The sequence below is a fragment of the Triturus cristatus genome, chromosome 1_2 (genome assembly GCF_964204655.1).
Source record: "Triturus cristatus chromosome 1_2, aTriCri1.1, whole genome shotgun sequence".
Classification (NCBI taxonomy): domain Eukaryota; kingdom Metazoa; phylum Chordata; class Amphibia; order Caudata; family Salamandridae; genus Triturus; species Triturus cristatus.
Genome location: NC_140580.1, coordinates 75,231,172 through 75,251,651, shown reverse-complemented (window position 1 = coordinate 75,251,651; position 20,480 = coordinate 75,231,172). Strand labels below are relative to the sequence as shown.

The following is a 20,480-nucleotide window of genomic DNA, read 5'->3' as shown; positions in this document are numbered from 1 at the left end:
ACCGAAAAAAAAATAAAACCGTTTTTGCTCTTGGGGGATGTTTGGGGACTCCCTCAACATGACTATGTGGGAGGGAGTTGTCAAAACAGCCCCGTAACATGTTTTTTGGCATCATGTTTGATAAATAACACTCAGTGCGAGAGACAAAATGGCGGACGCCGCTTCCTGGTTTCGGCCGATTCGAATGTTTACTAAGATCTAAGAGCCAATCAGAATCGCGCTCGCGCACGCCACCGTACGCGTACGGTAAGCGTACGGTAAGCGTACCGTAAGCGGGCTCAGATATATATATTGATTTAAAGGCTATTTTCTCAGAATCTACTGAACAGATTTACACCAAACCTACAAAAGGCACTTCCTTGACATAGGGACTACCTCTCTGCCAAATTTCTAGTAATTCTGTTCAGCCGTTCGGGCTGTAGCTCTGTCTAAAGGTCCTATGGAAAAATGCATGGGAAAAACGCGTTTTGGGACCCCCCTTTTATCTCAGCCCCCGCTTGACGAATCCCCCCGAGACTTTCAGGGTAGGAGCGGAGCGTAGCGCCCCACCTATTTTGAGAAATTCGCGAGGATTCATCGACCGGCGCCAAAGTTATTCAAAATAGAATGTTGCGGATTTCCTATGGAAAAGGGGTCCTAACTATAACTACCTACTGGCAACCGCCAGTAGGTAATTTGTGTGTGTGTGTGTGTGTGTGTGTATATATATATATATATATATATATATATATATATATATATATATACAAATGTTCGCGTGTATATATGTATATAATTTATAATTACATTTTAATTAACTAAAATGTTAAATAACTAATGTAAACAAATAAGGTAAATTTGAATGAAAACTAAATTAAACCGTATATTTAGCTGTTTATTTAAAATAAACTAACAAACATATATATATATATATATATTTATTTTTTATAATCAAAATGTACACTTGCCTTCAGTGATATAAAAACTCTCACAGTGTAAAGATTCCTGATGTAACAACCATGATGTAATGACTCCCAACATAATCGTCTGTGAAGTAATTGACATTTCTGATTATTGTAAAGAGAGGTAACAAGAAGTTGGACAAGTCTTTGAGACAGAGAATCTCCAATATGGAAACCCTGCAAGTTCCTGACATCTGCATTCTGCATTCTAGAGGATCTTCGCGATCTGTTGTATACCTCACTTGTCCTTGGGAAGACCATCAAGAGTAAAGATAATTGTTTCTCCAAAAGGTGGACCTGCTGTCTGTAGAACTCAAGCTGTTGTGTGATTCCAAATGTGAGGACTTGTCTGTAGCCAAATCCCAATGATGTTAGCAGGAGGTGAAGCTAGAGAGCGGGCCTGTAGTAACCAGGTGTTGCTGTTCTTGAAGAATGCTTGCAGTATTGTTAGTCTTATGTATAATGGTCACAGTATCCAGAGTGTTGAAGTAAAAGGGATCTGCACAGTAGATATGCGGACGTGCCAAATACAAGAATGTTGGTTTAATATAGAAACAGTCTGCACAACATGGACTGTAACAACACTGCATGATTTAGCAATCCCAAATTGGCTTTAAGTATATTTTAAAATTCAACCATTTTTCTCCAAACATCAGCTTACAAGTTCTGAAGAGACACAATTTTCAGTGTTGGGATACATATATGAATTCAATCAAGCAAAATCTTCTAATTTAGTTAGCAGGGCGCACAGAGGAGAGCTACTTACAGGTAGGTGGAGAACTAGCAATAGCTAATGAGCTACACTTTGGAGAGCTCTAAACAAGTGTGTTTTGTCTGACCTGAAATGTAGTTGGACTGCCACTGTAGAGATACTAGGTCCTTGGTGTTTTCAAGCTACAGATTGAGTGTACTTCAAACTGACATATTGCATTTTATCATCAAGGTGATTTGCTTCCGGTAAAGTTAAAGGAAAGGGATGCAATTTAAAATCACTCAGTATCTAGGCATTTGGATTTCATATTGCAGGGTGGTTCTTGGGTCAGATATATGACTCTTTAGTTTGTAAACCTTCAGTTGCGTAAGACCTGCCAGAATCTCAAACTGTGTGGTTGGACATGTCAAAATGGCAACGTTCTGTAACCACATTATTTTGTTTAGCATAATGTCTTGTTCTCTCTTTTTCAAAATGTTTTAAAAAAACAGAATGGTTTGATTGTTTACATTGTATGGAATGGGGAAAACTGTGCATAAATTGCTGGAAACTGTTCCCTTTTTAGTAAATAGCAGCTGGTCTTCACCGGATTTTAAAATGTATTATCTGTTAGCAGCCATAACATTTGTGAGGAGACAATTAAGTATGTGAATAAATGACATGATTTGGCAATACTGTGATTTTTTTTTTTAATTTAAAAAAAATCTTTTATGAATAGGATCCTCTATTGATAGGCATTTAAAAAAATATAATTGCTAGTTGATGCATGCCTGATTTGGGTCGATAATGTCCGAATATATACAGTTCTGCATTTAGCTCCTTTCTAGCTCAGTCCTTTATTTCTGGAAGTGATGTCTGATTTGGGAAGATTGAAGTAGTCTAAAAGAGGAATTCACATGGTAGGAGACAATTTACATTAAAACGTTTGAGGAGTTCATTATTCAGTGTGGCCGCTTAGTATTTAGAGATGAGCATCTTTTTTGAAGTATGGGGAGAGGATTAAACATGCAGAAGAAGTATTTATTGAAAATACTGGCTACCACTGAGATAATCTTATGATACAAGATATTTTTTAAATACCCCAATGTACCTGATATTGCAGCTATTTTAACAATTTGCAAAAGTAAAGTATGATTCTGAATTTCAGAGGAATATTCGAAAATGGTAAACTGACATGTTTCTATGAATCTCTAGTAATATTTGTAGAACACACAATGGGCACTACACTAGATGAGATGCTGCTACTTGAACATGGCAGTACATGTTTTGGTTGCGAATCTAGGATTTCCCGAAATCAGTGCTATTCTTGCACCCTGTAATGAGACTAAACATTACAAAGATGTCTACCAAGCCTCAGGTACGAATGCTACTAGGGCATCAGTAGATGAGAGGGGGAGGTAAAATTTTAAGAGATATAGTATACAGTCTCCATTGTCAAAAACTTTAATCACACAAAGGATATCCTACAGCCTGTAAGTACCAATTCAAATTAGCCCCTAGACACCTTTTCTAGTTGTTTTGATAGACCCTCGCACACTCTATTAGTGGTGCTTCATTATCAAGTCTGATCCTGGTTTTTGAAGAACCATACTAGAACGTGACCAACCGTGGGTCGTCCAGACTAAAGAGCCACATAGGAGGACTTAACGATGGCATACCGTAGCACCAAATTAGCTCCATGTAATGAGAGACTACATGGACAGACACTAAAATATCTTAAATGTATACAATCTATTTAACCTTCCAGCACCTTTTATCTCTATACAAATTTGGGAGAGAAAAAACAAAAAATGTTGTTATTCGCAACAAACTCCACATTGCTATCATGAGTGGCGAATTTGATGGACATAACCTCGATTAAGAAAGCGCATGCCCACTACCAATGTAAGAAACGCAATAATAAGATGGTATGGTTGACAAAAGATAAGTAGAAAGCCCCTTTTGATGCAGAGGAATGAGAATCCATTGATAAAAGAAGCTGTTCCGTCACAAATTCATAAATGGCTCTGAGAGCCAATTACAGGCATTTTCCCCTGTTTCAAATTTTCCATGGATCTATGCAGTTGTGTGTGTGGTCACACTGCATGACGGATAATTCCTACGATAGGGTGAGACACTTTGTGTTTATATAGGTATTCTCAACCACCAATTAGAGATTTGAAGTGCAGTGTGCAGTGATTCACTGAAGGTTCCCACAAATTGTTATGTTAATTGTGTGCTTGTTACGGACTGAATAAGGAAAAAACGTGTCACGAGTGGGCTTTAAAGTGCATTTCTGAATATCAGTGTGCTGTGTAAGAATTGGTTTGATGTGTTTTTTGTGTCATATCGCAAAATCATCATATCCCCTTATGCTGTTGTTTTCTCCCATTACAGGAACTATATAAAACAGTTGGGCGAGTAGTCCTTATATGTGTTATGTGTCTTATGTCCCAACTGAATAGAGAAATGACCTATAGATGACAAACTAATAAGTACAGATCAAATAGACACGTGTTCTGGGGCGTTCCATTTTGTCCTGATGAAAGCCTAGGACCCAAGAGGCCGTACAAATATATGCTGAAACTCCCAACACATTGCTTTTATCTAAACCGGGGCACCCGCTATTAAAGGGATACCTGGGTGGCTTCTAGGTACTTTTAACTTAGATTAAGATCTTAGCAAAAAAAAAATAACACGTGTGTCCTGCCTGGAATGTGTTTGAGCCCATCTTGGTCTTTTGAAATCAGGGTGAGACCCGATGATGAAGCATGCCACTAATAGAGTAGGTGAGGGTCTATCCAAACAGCTAGAAGAGGTGTCTAGGGGGTAATCAAAGTTGGTACATACAGGTTGTAGGTTACCCTTTAATGTGATGAATGTTAAAAAAAAATATGGCCAGTATACCTTCTCTGTTTCCAGCTGAATCATACTGCAGCTGACAGAGAAAGTAATTAATATTTCTGATGCATACATCTACCTGCAGATTTCTCACCTGTAGAATTATTCCAGGCGTCCGACTGGGATATGGAAACTTCAAAGCTCTCAAGTTGCCTGAAGGGGGCGTGGGCTTTGTATCAATGCCGTAAATGACATCAGATGACAACATCAAAGCCATATTTCGCCCACCCTGTGGCAATAACTGAGTTCCCATTTTTCCACATCTTCGACGCAGATCCAGAGTTTGCTCTCTCTTCTGAAAGTGGTGCGTTTTTTTTTTAACAACGTTTTATTTGGTCATTTTGCAAAACAACAAGCAGTGATCTTGTATTGGCTCGTTGAAGTAGTCGGACAATATGCACGTCTATAACCATTTCCATGAAAGTAATCAATCCCTGCGGAACATGCAGGTAAAATAAATGTTTCTTTTTAAAAAAAAAAAAAGTTTTAAACGATATGCGAAAGTGGTGCGTTTTCATCACAAAAAATCTATTGAGTTAAGGTCAAACATCTCCTCCAAAACTGTTAAAGCTCTCTAGGGACTGTGAGGAGTAGATGGCCACTACTGACTTCCATTGCATCCGCCTTTGGTGCCTAGGCTTAGACGATGACTGCCATTCAAATGAATCTTGCCTCAACATGCACCCAGGTCACCATCCTCGCATTTTTCAGGCAAGCTCATGTAGCACAAAAAACATGAAAAATGTCCTACAACTTCCACCGGATGTTCATCCTCAGAACTGAAGTTGATAGTTGTGGAGCAGGGAGATCATCACAGGGTGTCGCCACGCACCAGGACTCTGCCCCTGAGCCGCCTCGATCTTCGCTTGCACCTTCTCCGTTGTTTTCAGCTCCAGTGTTCCCAGAATTTCCAGCGCCAACGTCTTCCCACTCGAGTTCATGACACCAGGTTTGGACCTGGCTTTGTTCCTCCGTGTGTTCCTTAGTGCCACCTATACCATCTTTCTGAGAGGCACAGTACCATCCAGTGCACCGTCTGGGAGCATGGCACCTTACAGTCTACTTATGTTTGTGGCTTCGGGTGCAACACCAATGCCATTAGGCTCTGCTCCTTTAGCACCGGCGCCAGTTCCATCTTTTTCGCCGACGCCTCCAGCGCCGGATATCTGAAGGAGAAAGAATATAGGTGAAGATTCATGACCTTTATGGATCAGATTGTGCTCCTCCTGAATCTTTTATGCCTGTGGTGATGATGGTGGTGGGGATTTAGCAGGCTTTTCATCCGCCAGTGGATTGACACCTCCCCGAAGATGGAATTCCCAACAGGACATTCTAGTCCAGAGTAATGTCCTTCCACTCAGTGGTTAAAAAAAGCTGTAGAAGTATTGGAGCTGCAGCTTCCACAGTTGGGCGTTAAGAAGAATGTCCTTAGCAAGGTACGCCTCCAAGCCATACCAACTTCAGCATCTCTTCTGTCCTACATAGAGACCTTTTGTAGATCTGGTGATGCCAGCTTTGGGGACGCACACCATAGCACCGGCAGTCAACAGGCTGGTGGGATGGCGCTATCGCCCAGCACCAGAAGATCCTCTACTTGTCTGTCACCAGAAAGCCTAGTCATACAAGCATCCTGCTCTCCTCAGCATATAACAGGGATCTTTCCTTCTACAAGGAGTCAAAACAGCTAGAAACTTGGGAGAAAAAAACGTTTTCCGTTTCAAAAGAAGGACATCCTAAACTTCCCGTACCTGGGTGACTAGCTGATCAAAGTCAGTGCTCCAGGGATGATGGCATGTCAATATCCAGTCAACAGTCTTGTTATTGTCGACCTGGGCCTTTCAATAAACAATCCCAGTTCTCACCTGGAGCCCTCCCATGGCCTCCACTTCTTAGGGTCCGTTCCGGAAACTACCCTTCCACAAGCCTTCCCCCCTCCTCAGAGAATTATCGATATCCAGGAAATGGTCCCATCTTTTCCAGAGGGTGCTTAAGTTCCTGTCCTGAAGGTCTTGCGTCTTCTGGCATTCTCCTGGTCATGCATGCATGTTGCCACAAAAGGGTTCTGCTGTGGCGTCTCGGCAGTCACTGGTTCCAGCACGGGGGAGACATGTCGGACCCAATCCTAATTTTCCAGAGCCTTTCTACAGATTTGGTTTGTTGGGGGAACGAGGCAAACCTGCTCTGTTAGTGCACTTTACAGTTCACCATAACATACCCTATCACTCTGTATCCTGGCAGTGAACAGGGCCAAGAGAGAGTACTAAAACAGACTTGCCTTCAGCTTCTTGCTTAATTCGAGAAGTGAGGAGAAGGCTCAGTTGTGTAGTGGCAGATCATCCCATGCTTTAGGAATGATGTAGGATAAGGTTCGACTGTCAGATCTGGTTCTTTATATGTGTGCTATGTGTGTGAGTAGGAGTCTGGCAGGTTTGTGAAAGCAGGTGTAGTACCTTGAAAGTGTGGGGGGTGAGTTTGAGTTGTGCTTTTTTATGTATGGGTAACCAGTGTAGCTCCTTGAGGTGAAGTGAGATGTGTTTGCAGCGTAGGAGGTTGAAAGTGATATTGTCCACCGAGTTCTGGATGGTCTGTAGCCTTCTGATGAGTTGTGGGCAAGCGTGTTCCCATAGTCCATCTGGCTTGTGGCTGAGGCATGGGGTGACAGCTTCCTGAGTGTTGATTGGTAACCTTTCTCAGAATTTTCAGGGTGTGGAAGCTTGAGGCATTGATGGCGTTGATTTGAATGTCCATGTTAAGCTTGCAGTGAATGACCATCCTGAGGTTCTTGGTGTGGGTGGTGAGATCTGCAAGGTGCATCCCCACACAGTTTCACTAAGCATTACTGCCTGGATTCTGAAGTGTGTAAGGATAGCCATTTCGACAGATCGATACTGCAAATCTTCCGCATTTAACCATCAATCAACCCTTCTCCTGAAAAGACTACTGCTTTCGTATCTATTCTATAGCCTAGGAATCCACATGTAGAAGTATCCATCAGAAGAAAAAGCTACTTACTTGAGGGAACAGTCTTTCTGGTGATCTACTTGGAGATTCCTCAGTGTTTCTGCCCGCTTCCCCATTTGATGGATGTATTCTAGAGCCAATAAGGTCCCAATTAAGGTGTGGTACTGTACTACTTAACGTTGATGCCAGTCCATCCGCTTGCCTCAAAGGCTTGGAAGACTTGATGGAAACTGACGTTGTGTAGGGGTAGGCACTATATGGCTTTGGCGATGTCCTCTGATGTCAACTCCAGCGTCCATACAAAGCCAGCGCCTACTGCCCACAACTTCCGAGCTTTGATGTGTCCTGATCCCTGGGATAATTCTACAGGGGAGGAATCTGCAGGTAGATAATCATCCACCAGAAATATTGTTAATGCAAGTCAATAACCTTTGCTTATGTGGACTTAGGTGGCTCATGTTCTATGTTTTGAGTGCTTGAAAGAATTCTTATGATAAAAGAATGGCACATTTATTTCCATATGCAGAAGCTTTAAGAAATTTATTATATGTTGACTGTTTCAGGCGAATGAAAGAACAAGCCTTTCTGGGACTTAATAGAGACTGGATTGAACGAGTGCCATTGTTCGTTTCCCTCTCTTTCTTGTCAGAAATAACTTTTCAATATAATATATATTTTTCCTCATCTAATTTTCACGTTTTCCATGCCTGATTCATAGATGATAAAGTTTTACATTTTACAGAAAGTTGAGGAATGATCAGACTGTCCCTTAGGATCAAGTAGTATTCAGAACAGTGTGTAGAGAGAGGTTTTGTCCCATTGGGACACATACACACTGGATTAGAGGGGCCCATGGAATTGGACAGGGTACACACAACCCAGCTGTGAAGCCTTGAAGCATATTTTGCCAGGTGGGACCTACCACTAAGAGACCTTCCAGGGTTAGAAAACAGTTTTGAAAGGATGGTTTTTTTTCTGCCTCTAATACGTAGACATTTACTGACACTGGCAAAATCCTTTTTAGCAGTGTGCCTAAAATCTTGGTTGTTATAAATAAACCCGTCCACTATCGGTTTAGTGTTCTGGATACCACATCATTTCAATTTAACTCAGAAGAAAAGTGATTGTGTACCATATATCAACTCCGTACAAGAGCAACATTTGAAAGTGAGATATGGTTGCATTATGAGTTTGTTGCCATAATTCTCAGTGAGCTTTATGGATTGCTTTCACCAATACCCTTAAAAATGCCACCAAGAGTTTAATCGCTTCACAAAGGGGCTATATAAACGTACCCATTCACTCCGAATAGCTGCTCTTCTTCAGTAGAAACACTATCATCATAGTGACAAGATGCAGAAAAACATTTTTAAAGGTTGGTGTTTGTGTTGCGGGATGGGTTTCTCAGAGTGCTTATGTTACATTCAGATGCAGTGAGAGGGCTACTTCACTTACTGTGGTGTAATGCAGTAATCTCTGGCTTTCCTGTGCATGGACACCCTGGGAAAGGGATGCCTAGCCTAGAAATGTGCGCTCAGTTCATCTCACTGACTGAGTGCTGTTTTTTTAGATCTGAGCTGCTCCATTTATCTTAGATTTTCTTTAATTCTTCTAGATTCTGCAGGTTTTTGCCAGTTGTTTTTGGACTGTACAGTGGAGCTCTGCCTGCAGAGGAATCACAAAAGAGATATCTCGCTACCTGATGAAATCATACATGTTATGAGTAGGAAACTGGAGAGACCTAACCCAGAAAAAAACCCATGGGAGCAGAACAGCCTGATTCTGGACATGTCGGAGTGCACTTGGGATAGGTATGGACATTTTTGTTTGGAAATTTTTTTGTGCTTCAGGGTCGCACGGGGGCCAGAGATAACAATTGGTATCTCGGGACAATGACATATTTTTTCATGTATGCGTGTGCCTGGAATTGAGGTTGTTTGAGCTTGACTGCTGTCAGACTTACCTGTTCAATATCTTGTGCAACAAAGGTGTGTAGCCCCCACTCCCCCTATGCAGGTCCCAGTCTTTGTCCCTGATTGGAGTTTACTAGTTTCAACCTTAATCTTGGTGACATAAACAATGGGCCAGATTGCAAATGTGTGGGGTTTGAAAAGAGCTGGGTGCTTGGACATAAGGAGAAGAGCACAGCCCGGTGCATGTGTCAGTTGTGTAGGTTATAATTCGGACCACAGGATGTTAACAGTGGGCCCACCCATGTTGTATTTGAACAATAATGTGTGCATCCAGGTTGCCGGCACTTGAGTACAGCATGCAGACTCACCAAGCTTAAACTGTACCCTTGTCAACTAATCCTTAGTATATCAGAGATGTTCAATATAGCCAGGCTACTCGTAGCGCTCTCTTTTCTGCTTCTATCTCCATCCACCTTCTCCTTTCCCTAATCTTTCTTCTCCACAGTATACAGGGGGCGGTCTTATTGGCCAACTAGGCATACGTTCCCCTCACGGTTTATTATAAATGTATAACCTTGTCTTCTAACACCTCACGTTAGTAACGATAACCCTGTTACTGTCTTTTTGTATGCTCTATATAAAATCAATAAAGAACTCTAAAATAAAAAATAACTTCAGTCAATTTACACGGAAGGAGAAGGGACAGAGGCAGCATGACTCAGGTAGCACTTGTGTGTGTCTGAGAAACAGAGTTTGAATCGTCATATTATTGTGCTGACTGCGAAGAAATGAGCTGAAATCAGAACATGTTGTTGTGGCTGTGTAAAATAAGAGCATAAACGTACCTCTAAGTTGCAGACCGAGCGTGATGGACCTAATACAGATTGCTTTGGAGAGTCCAGTGAAATATCTCCCTGAAGACACAGAACAAAAGGTGAGATGATGATACGGAGCAACCTGGGGCACCATCAGTTATGTGACAGCCTTTTGTGTGTTTTCGAAGTCTACAATGAAGAAGCAATAATTGCAGAGCCTGCTTGACTTTATCGAAAGGTGAAATGAGAAGTGAAGGGGAATGTATAGTGTTTTTTAAGTTTAGGAGCCACACTCATGTGAACAGGCGTATTGTCGTGCCGCTATTAGATGAAGAGTAGGTGAGTAGTAGTTAGGGTGGAGTTCCTCTTACGTGTACAAATTAAATGTCCTATACAAGGGTGTTGGGTGGAATCCGCCTATATGAATAGCTGGAGAGTGGTGTTTTATTTGAATAGTTGAAGAGTGGAGTTACTCTGAACCAATGAAAGGGTATAGTTATACGTTTGTAAACCGGTTCAGGCCGTTTTACTTGTGAACAGGCAGAGAGTGGTATAACATTTATGTGGCGTGTCTTTTTACATATAGGTAAACCAATTGGGGGTTGGAGTGAATCTTATGTGGACAGGCAGAGGGCGGAGGTAATCTTATGTAAACCGGTGCAGACTAATGTCACTTGATCAATGTGACAAGTCGTTTTGAAGGCCATTGGTGCCCTTTGGATAACCTGTAGGAATGAGGTATTCCTCTGTGAACAAGCATATGGTAGTGCTACGTGGCTGCCAGGTGGCCCATTGCCAAAAGCCGGGACTAACAGTAACTGATACAAGGGCACTCTGGAGCTTTTGTATTACTCATATGTGAAACGGTTGAGTGGGTTAGTGCCTCCTTTAATCAGGTGGTGCGCCTTTTATATGATCAGATGCAGGATGCCATTACTCTTAGCTGAACAGGCGTTGGTAGGGAGGAGTTCCTGTTATTCAGGATGGCGATGTTACTCTTTGGTGAAAAGGTAGAGGGTGGTGTTTCTGTTATATGACTGGGTTGAGGGTGTTTTTACTCCTAGGTGGTAGGCGGAATCAGCTAAAGGAGTGGTTTTAATCCAATCTGGGGCAAAAGTAATGGGTGGTGTTGTCCTCATATAGACATGTGTTTCCTAAGAGTGGTGTTACTGTGAAGATAGCGGGTGATGTTAATATTTATGTGAGCAGATGATACTGCTTACAGTTCCAATTGCTGTGTAGAACTAAGACGTTTTAAACCTCTCTGAACCTCTGTGTTGATTTAGGGAGTTTTTGAAGTGGTTAAACCTAAGTGGTGATGTAAAGAACTGCAATTGTTCAGCATCTGCATTTCGGAAAGCATTTGAAGGTGGCTGACTCTAGTTGTTAATGTAGAGAGGCAAAGAAGAGTCTAAAGCTCAGTGTTGCATTAAAGAGCTGTAAATCCTATGGAACCTTAATGTTGATATCGGGAGCTGGTGATATGTTTGAACCCTGGTGTTTTTAATAGCGGTAGAAGTGCCTGAATCTACATGTAGTTTGAGTAGTTTATCTTCTTTAACCAGACCCTCTCCTTTTATGACACAGGATGTAGACCGTGCTATAGCTGCATCAAACTTGCTTCACCAAGCTGATCAGGCATTCAGGCGCATTGTATCTCAAACCATGGAAAAGGCACAAGGTAAGCAGATAACCCTGGTGCTTCTTTGCCGCTTTTCCTAAACAAACGCTTGCCTGTTGAACAGGGTTCTTAATGTTAGTGCTCAGTCAAGTAAACAGCAGCTCAGTTATGCTATTTCCTAAGGGCAAAGGTCAGGAGGGCCACAAGTGGCTCCGGGGCCATATTTTGAGTGCCTTTGATCTAGAGTCTGTAAAAGTAGTGCATCCACAGAGATGATGCTGCTTGCTACTGCTGTAGGACAAGTAAGGGCAACGCTGCAGATCATGCAAGTCCTGCAGTAGGGGCCAAGGGTTCAAATGGTAAAATCATCATCAGCAGCGCAACTTCTCCAGCTACAGTTGGTAAATGGAAGCACCCCTAGACTCTCACAGCACAAAAGTAGTGTCAGGGATGAAGCAGCCTCACATTACATGACAATAAAGCAGCAAGTTTATTTATGTTGCACAACTGGCCGGAGTCTCCTTCGGCTTTAAAGCAGTTGCACTTCCCCAGCCGACTCCCACAGTTCTTGAAGATAGCTGGTACTCTGCAAAGTAGTTTGTCTGCCAAGCTGAAACCCAGCTACTTCCATCAGACTGACAAATTCCTTTACGCACGCAATCTATCAGAAAAAGACTGTCCCAAGGGGAATCCACTCCTCGATCTCTGCTCACTCCACCACACACCGCTTATGAGAAAAACAAGTAAAGTATTCAACCAACCACTGAGTCAATTTTTTAACATTCTCTGGGGAACAAACTGATCCTATCAGGAGGTTGGCTACTTTTGAATCCTGAGTGCACTTCCTATCCCGGGAGCATATGTCCTGCATGTTCACTGCATGCTCAGTAAATGGGGCAAGCCTGATTTCCTCCTGCTCTGTTTCCTGGTAACTGTGTATGCTGTCAGCAGGAAGGTATGTTAATTAACTTCAGGCCAAGAGGCCCTGGCCATCAAACAACAGAAGGCATGTCTGAGTTTAATAGTGAAAAGTGTTGGTTCCTTCCCTAACCTATCAACCTGCTTCAAGAACTAGGAAGGGACACGAGGAAGCTGGCATGTCCAGCAGAACAGATGCCAGCTAGTTTTAGATTAAACACCATAGCTCACCGATCCATCCTCACCCTTTAGACCACGCTCTATCTCAACACACACATCCCAGATGTGATGGAGGGCAAAAAAACTCAAATAAGGGAGACTGCAAAGACATTACCAGACTGAGTATAGGTATCCTTGACCTAGACTATACATTAACGCTGCCAACACTGTTAGTTGTCCCCAGCCTGGATAGAGATGGCAGTAGCCGCTCTGTCAAACGAAGGATCCATTTTACAGGCCTCCTCAACTTCCAAGCCAATATCTTTGTAAACAGGGAGGCTCTCAGTGTACGCCCATGCTTGACTGTCATGTTAATTTAGGCAAAAATCAAAAACCTACAGAAGTTTTCCAGTGTCTTGCAGGAGATAAACATAGGGCAAGGAAGCAGGTTCTCCAGACCCATGAAGACTTTCATTCCAACATTCCCTTAACTTTGATTGTAGTCTTCACTTTTAGATCCAGGCACAGTCTGACGGTCCCAGCAGAGCCTCACCTCTCAGATACAATGTCAAGATTGGGGTTAGATCCATAGAAGGGGGGAGGGAGCACACTGCCTCTCATCCTAGCACACTTCACCCCATTGCATTCTGGTAAATGCAGTAGCTCACTTCAAAGTTGCTGTAGTTTTTCACCAAAGTCGGGACAGGTAGTGCTGTTATCTCTAGACACAACTTTCTAGGGTTAGCCCTTCATCAGTAGAGAGCAGAAGGAGTAGAGAACACTGAAAAGTAATCTGGGTTGCTAAAATGCTGCCCAAGTCTACATAGGTCACAGTAACACTCCAAAGGCATAGAGGTGCATCCCAGGTGAGCTTGTCAGCTCGTTGGCTCAAGGGAGCCTTATAAACACAAGGGTTCTCGAGGCCCATGCAGACTTTCATTCCAATATTCCCTTAACTTTGATTATAGTCTTCACATTTAGATCTAGGCACAGTCTGACGGTCCCAGCAGAGCCTCGCCTCTCAGATACAATGTCAAGATTGGTGTTAGATCCATATAAATGGGGAGGGAGCACACTGCCTGTCATCCCAGCACAGTTCATCCCATTGCATTCTGCTACATGAAGTACGTTTACTTCAAAGTTGCTGTAGCTTTTCACCAAAGTCAGTACAGGTAGTGCTGTTCTCTCTAGACACGTGTTTCTGGGTTTGGCCCGTCTTCAGTAGAGAGCAGTAGTAGTAGTAGAGAGCAGAGAAAAGTCATCTGGGGTTGCTGAAATGCTGCCCAAGTATTCATAGATCACAGTGCCACTCCACAGGCACACAGGTTCATCCCAGAAACCTGTGTCTAGAGATCACAGCACTAGCTGTGCCACCTTTGGTGAAAATTACAACTACTTTGAAGTAAGCTTACTGTATTTACTAGAATGCAGTGGGGTTAACTTTGCTGGGATGAGAGGCAGTGTGCTCCCTCCTCCGTTGGGGTCAGATCCACGTAAAGCCGGTGGGGCTGGACCTCCAGTACAGTAATCAATAAGTAACATTCCTCCAAAGCAAACACTTCAGTCAAAGTTAGAAGTACAATATCTATCGTTCCATTGTAACAAGTAAACAACTTTCACAAATACTTCAAAACAAATATGTTGTTTAGGGTGTATTCAGCAAAGTATAAACATACTTGAACTGTTTAATTTCCACGTGATTGACTGAATATTGGACTGGACTCCCTAATGAACTGTGTATGCAGTAAACCACAAACCCTTGGCATAAGAATGACTTGTATAATGAAGCAGTTCCATTTGATTTTTGTTGCTATTCCGGTTTACATCTTTGCACTATTTTTTCACATATCAACATTGAGCACATTAATGCCAATATTAAGAAGGCAATGATGATATTTATTTGTTGCTAATGACAAATCAACTTTGACAGCTCCTTCCTGTATGTGTTTATATTTTGTTGATTAAACATTTATATTTGTAAGTATTTGTGATTTTCCTTCACTCTCTACAATGGAATGATTGACATATCACTTTGACTGAAGCATTAGCTTGGTGGGCACTGTTTTTTCCTGATTGCTTCACCGCTCGGGTACAGTATGACCCAACAGATCCTCCCTCCAAGTCACAGTCTGACCTAGTAGAGCCCTCTCTCAGTCATAGTCTGAACATGTAGAGCCTTGCTTCTGGGATTCAGCACGTCCTTTCTTCTCAATGTAGTCTTTCATAGCAAATCCTTGATTATCAGTTCTCTCCCAGCTGAGCACTTCCCTCTTAGGCACAGTCTATTCAGCTAAAGATTTCCTTCTCTCTCAGACACCATCTGCCTGTCCCAACAGAGCCTTGCCACTCTCTCAGGCACAGCTACACCCAATAGAGCCATCCTGTTTTGGCGCAGTGTAAGACAACAGATCAGGCTTTCCTTTTCAGGTATTGTCTATAACACTAAAACATGTGTTGCCTGATCTAGGCTTATTTTGACCCAGCATAACCTTCCCTTTTAGATGTATTTCGACCTAACGTGCCTTTGTCTTGGTGTGGCCCAGCAGACCTTAGCCTTTCACTCGTTCTCTGTCCATACTGAGCCAACAGACTCCAGCACACGCTCCCAGCAGAGCACTCCATCTCATGTGAATTCTAACAGAACAGAGCCTTCCCCTTCAGGTGCAGTCTGTTACCGATTCTGAAGGAAAGCACCTGCCCTTTCTGACACACTCCCCTCCCACCAGAACCTTCTCTGTTGGCCTGCTCTTTCTGGTGCATTCTTTATCTACCAAGACCAATCAGGCTTTTCTTGACATTCTCCCTCATATTTTGGTGCAGTCCTTCAGACCCACCAAAGAGTAACTCCACAATGCTTGCACTCTCAGAAACTCATTGAAACAGCAAATATCTTACACCAAAGTCTTTTTTTGTTCGATTTAGGCAGAGCCCATATAGAAAGGCTTTACATCTCAGTCCCTAGTCTGCCTTTTCTCTCAGATTTAGATACGTTTAAACACAATACAGGCTTCCCTCTTCTGGAACTAATATTACCCAACCATGCAGTCCCTTTCGGATCAAAGAGTTAGATCCAGCAGGAACTTTTCTCTTGGGTAAAACCTGATCCATTAGGACCTTTCTCACAAAGTCAGTTACAGGTCGACCCAGCAGACCACTGCATCTCCGATCAATCTACACCGAATGGCACTCTACCACTCCAGCACAGTCTTACTCTGCAGAGAATTCCATCCCCTTTTGAACAAACATATCCTGCTTTCACAGGTACATCGTAACACAGGACTGTCTTTCCTTTTACATTGTTGACACTGCATAATCGGGTTAAGACTAAGACCCTCTCTCTGTCTGACTTGGTGGATACCTCCATCTCAATTGCATGTATGCTCTCACTCAGGAGATACTTCCCTCCTATTGACATCCATACCGAGTGACTTTCTGCCCAGGTGATACTCTGTTAACCAGCAGAGATTTCCTTTTCAGATCTAGGCAGTCTGTCTGATGCAGTAGACCATCATCGTTCTTTCTGTCTGATCTAGCATGCCCTTCCGTCCAGCACCGTAAAATCCAGCAGAACCTTCCATCTGAGATGAAATCTTGCCTACTAGTGCATCACCGGCACAGTCTGCCCCAGCGTATACTTAGACAGAATCTGTCGTAGCAGGACCTTCTATCTAAGTTACGATCTGGCCTGGCACGGATTCTCTTGTTTTTCATCAATGAAGCTTCAAGTCAAGGCATCAGGCATCAAGCATTTTTCTCCTCGCAAACAGGCCGATACTGCATTTGCGATCGCAAAAAATGCTTTTACAATGCATTAAACCCAACTTTGCGATTCGGTAACCTGTTATCGATTCGCAAAATGGGTTTGCTATTCGCTATTTGGAAGGGGCGTGTTTATGGTGTCCCTTCCAAATAGTAAATCCTAACAGTATGCATGACCGTGAATGCTGTCGCAAAACATTTGCATATTACCACCTACTTCAAGTAGGTGGTAAGCCATTTGCAAATGGGAAGGGGTCCCCAAGAGCCCCCCTCCCCTCTGTGAATGCTTGTAAAAGCATTTTTAAGAGCAGGCAGTGGTCCCACGGACCACTGCCTGCTCTTAAAAAATGAAAAAAAAACTTTTCGTTTTTCTTTTTTTAAAGCATCTCGGTTTCCTTTAAGAAAAATGGGCTGCTTTACAAAAAAAAGTATTGCTTTATTTAAAAGCAATCACAGACATGGTGGTCTGCTGATCTCAGCAGGCCACCATCCCTGTGATTTTTGCAATTCCTAGGGGGTCGCAAATTGCGACCTACCTCCTCTATATTCATGAGATCGGTCATTTGCGACCTCTTAGGAATCGCAGAAAGTGTGCTGCACACTTTCAGGCATGCCGTTTTGCGATTCCCTAATTGCGAATCACAAAGATTCGCAATTAGTGAATCGCAAATATTCTTTTGATGCATCTGGCCCTAGATGTTATGTGACTTCTCCCTTAATCTACAATGTGCATGAACACCGACTCCACCTTAGATTGTTTTTTTTCCTGTCATCGGGATTAGACGTGTTCATCAACGTCTCCAAGATCAATGCATTATTTGTGGTTTTCTTAGGTCTAACTGTATTGTCTTGCAACATTTATATAGCACTTACTACCCCTATTTGGGGCACTTGAACACTTGCCTCTGTGGGTGGCACACCATGTAGAGTGTTTGGTTGGAAGTGTGTTGTCTTTGTTTTGATCATATGTGGGAAGTGTATCCATATTGTGATGATGACCACCGAGCTGTGTTATCGTGTTATTGGATGCAGTGTGGTGAATGAAGAGGTGTAAGAGAGAGGTGGGCAGTGTCTGATTTTCAATAAGCGGGCAGATTTTAGCAGCTATGCAGGTCTCTTTATGGTATTTCTTATGATCACAGTTCATTTAGCTGGTTACTTAACTAAGCTGCCCATTCTGAGATATTCTGTTTAAAATGCATGGTCCTGAGCAGGCATAGGTTGGAGGGAGAAATGAAGGAGAGATAGGCAGGTATGGATTTTGTTAATATCATCCCATATCTAATTGTCATTGTGAGATGTCAAGAAGCAGTTTAGTATGTAGCTAGTCAGGACCTGCAGTGGTGGACTAAATTAAAGTCCTCCTTTGCCCAGCGGCATGTGGCAGATCTCTTCAGTTATTCCGCGTCTGTTTAGTTGGTGATGGATGGGTTATTACTGTGGACTGGTACAGTACTGGGTGATAGACATGATATATAGCAGCGTTGTCTTATGTAAGTGTAAAACTGTCACACAGTATAAGCCTGTATGAACTACAATTGACTGCCAGACCGCTAAGTGTTATGTAATTAGCTCTAGTGTTGGCCACGAGGATTAGGTATTGTATTGTAATTGCATTATATAGCACTTGCTGCCCTCGACAAGGCATTAAAGCACTTTATGCCAGGCAGCACGCTGCTTCTGAACCCATAGTTAGCTTTTTTCCCCCAGTGGTTATTGTTGGTTATGACATTTAAAGAAGAGGTTGTGATATTTGAAATAAGATGAGGACAATTTACATAAATTAAATAGTAAGGATTAGAGCAAAAATGCATTATAATTTTGCTAACATCAATAGGAGAGTCTACCAATGCTAGAGTGGACGCCTTCTGATATTCAACCTTTGACTTTGGCTTAGAGAATTATTTACAAAAGTGAAGTGGTGTCCGTTTTGGATGACTCTGGTTGTGGCATCTCACCAGATTTGGGGGGAAGCTTCCTAGATTGTAGAGGTGAATTGCCTGCATCACTGTGGTGGCTTGTGGGCAGTGACCCAGACAATAAAGTGATGAGGATGTAGGACTACTTTTGGTTATTCTGTTAACTATGTTACTAATTAATTTCATCCTGTTCACTGTTCTCCCAACGGGTACACCACTTGTTTCCTGGACTAGCCACGACTAATTGCCTCGAAGCCCTGGCCCCAACTCTGTTCAGTCTTCTATGATCTCCGGGAGCTCAGATCGGAGAATGCAGAAGAAGGTGATGGAATGTACTCCCTTCCAATTTTGCCTACAGTGCAACACCATATATCCTTGGCTGTGTGACAGTTTTAATTAAACTACACCAATAAAAAGAAGATTTTTGGATAACGTTCGCTTCCCGACTGACCTCACTTAGAGTGCACCTTCCTTTCTTGTGGACCTTCTCTATAATCGACATCTCGCAGCAGCGGATGCTGGAAGTGGTTGCACTCGTGCAAGAATATATGAAACTGGTGGGACTCAATGTGCTTGACCTTGGTCTGCTGCTGTATGCTTTTTTGTGTTTTGTTATCCTTGGGCAGTCCAGCATGAAATGTGCAACCTCTGCCGCTCCCTGACCAAATAAGTCATTCTATGACTTCTGCCTAATCTTTTGCTACAAAGAAAACATTGAGGAACCAAAGAGAAAGGTGCTGAGTACACCTGAAGATGCAGCAACAGTCTGAGATGCCTGTGGTCTTTTGGTAAACAAAACCGGCTCAGCTTCAAGGATGAGGAGGCAGACCCTCCTGGCAACCCCGAAGCCCAACCAGAGTCCATCCCCGATAACCTGTGAGGGGGAAGATCAGGAGGCTACAGTTTTAGCATTGCCATCATTGGGTCCACATATGAGGAAGACAGAAGGCCATGAATACTACCCGAGCACCATGGTGTGAAGCTCCAAACACTCTTACACCAAAGCATAGCACCGCTCCCGGGTTAGTCGGGCATCAAGCCCCAAGCATACCAAAATGAATGCTTCAGCCTCAGATCCACAGATGCCCTCCGGCTATGGTTGACATTGAGCCAGGCTCCTGGCGTAGGGTGTCGAGCCAGGACACTGCTTGACACTTTCTGCCCATAGGGCACTGAGCCTCTTCCTTTGAGGCCGAAATAAACAACAGGGTCGCCCCCCAGATCAAGCCCCAAGTCGGTGCCAAGGGCCCCTTTGACGTTTAGATCACAAAAATCTGAGACACCGATCCTCGAGAGACTAGCGGAGAAAATCAATGCCAGACAAAAGCAGCTGTTCATCCACCCAGAGACAGGGAAAATTTTGACGAAGCCACCCCTGATTCTCAAGAAACTGAGACTGATTTCCGAGGAGTAACTTTAGTTTGACGCACCTAAGAGGCGTAAAGACCAGGCTACAAGCTATCCTCCACAACCTCCCACACGCAGGCACTCACAGCACCTCCTTCATCTTCCACCACCATTTCCACCGCAGTTGTAGTCATTACCACAGCTATATTCACTACCACCTCCTCCCCCCAGAATCTCCTGAGAGGTCATTCACTATTCTGACCCAGCTAGTGCCTGTGGGGAGGAAGACCCTCATGACCAACCTGCTGGGGCAGGGGATGGGTATGACCCCTGGGGATGACTACGTCGTCGACCTGGAGACGATCCAGATCTCGAGCCTTATTCAGTCAAACTAGCTCTCTGATCATACCACTGTGTATTATGCAGTTAAGAGGGCGGCCCACCTCTATAAAATCAACATGCATATCCTAAAGGATGGTGATTACTTTTTCTGGAATCCCTCTCAAAGACAGTGTGCTGTCAAATTCCTTACAGT

At 43.1% G+C, this 20,480-nt stretch overlaps 1 protein-coding gene across 2 annotated transcripts in view; it reads left to right on the top strand.

Annotated features, from left to right (window-relative positions):
- PSTK (phosphoseryl-tRNA kinase) overlaps positions 1-20,480 on the top strand; it is a 67,573-nt gene that overhangs the window by 32,578 nt on the left and 14,515 nt on the right. The window contains exons 3-5 of one of the 2 annotated variants that reach the window (XM_085601829.1): positions 9,110-9,305; positions 10,266-10,341; positions 11,810-11,903. In XM_085601829.1, the coding sequence (XP_085457955.1) occupies positions 9,110-9,305; positions 10,266-10,341; positions 11,810-11,903 (366 nt within the window). Of the gene's footprint in view, positions 1-9,109; positions 9,306-10,259; positions 10,342-11,809; positions 11,904-20,480 lie in introns of both variants that reach the window. The other variant, XM_085601819.1, reaches the window with a different exon arrangement.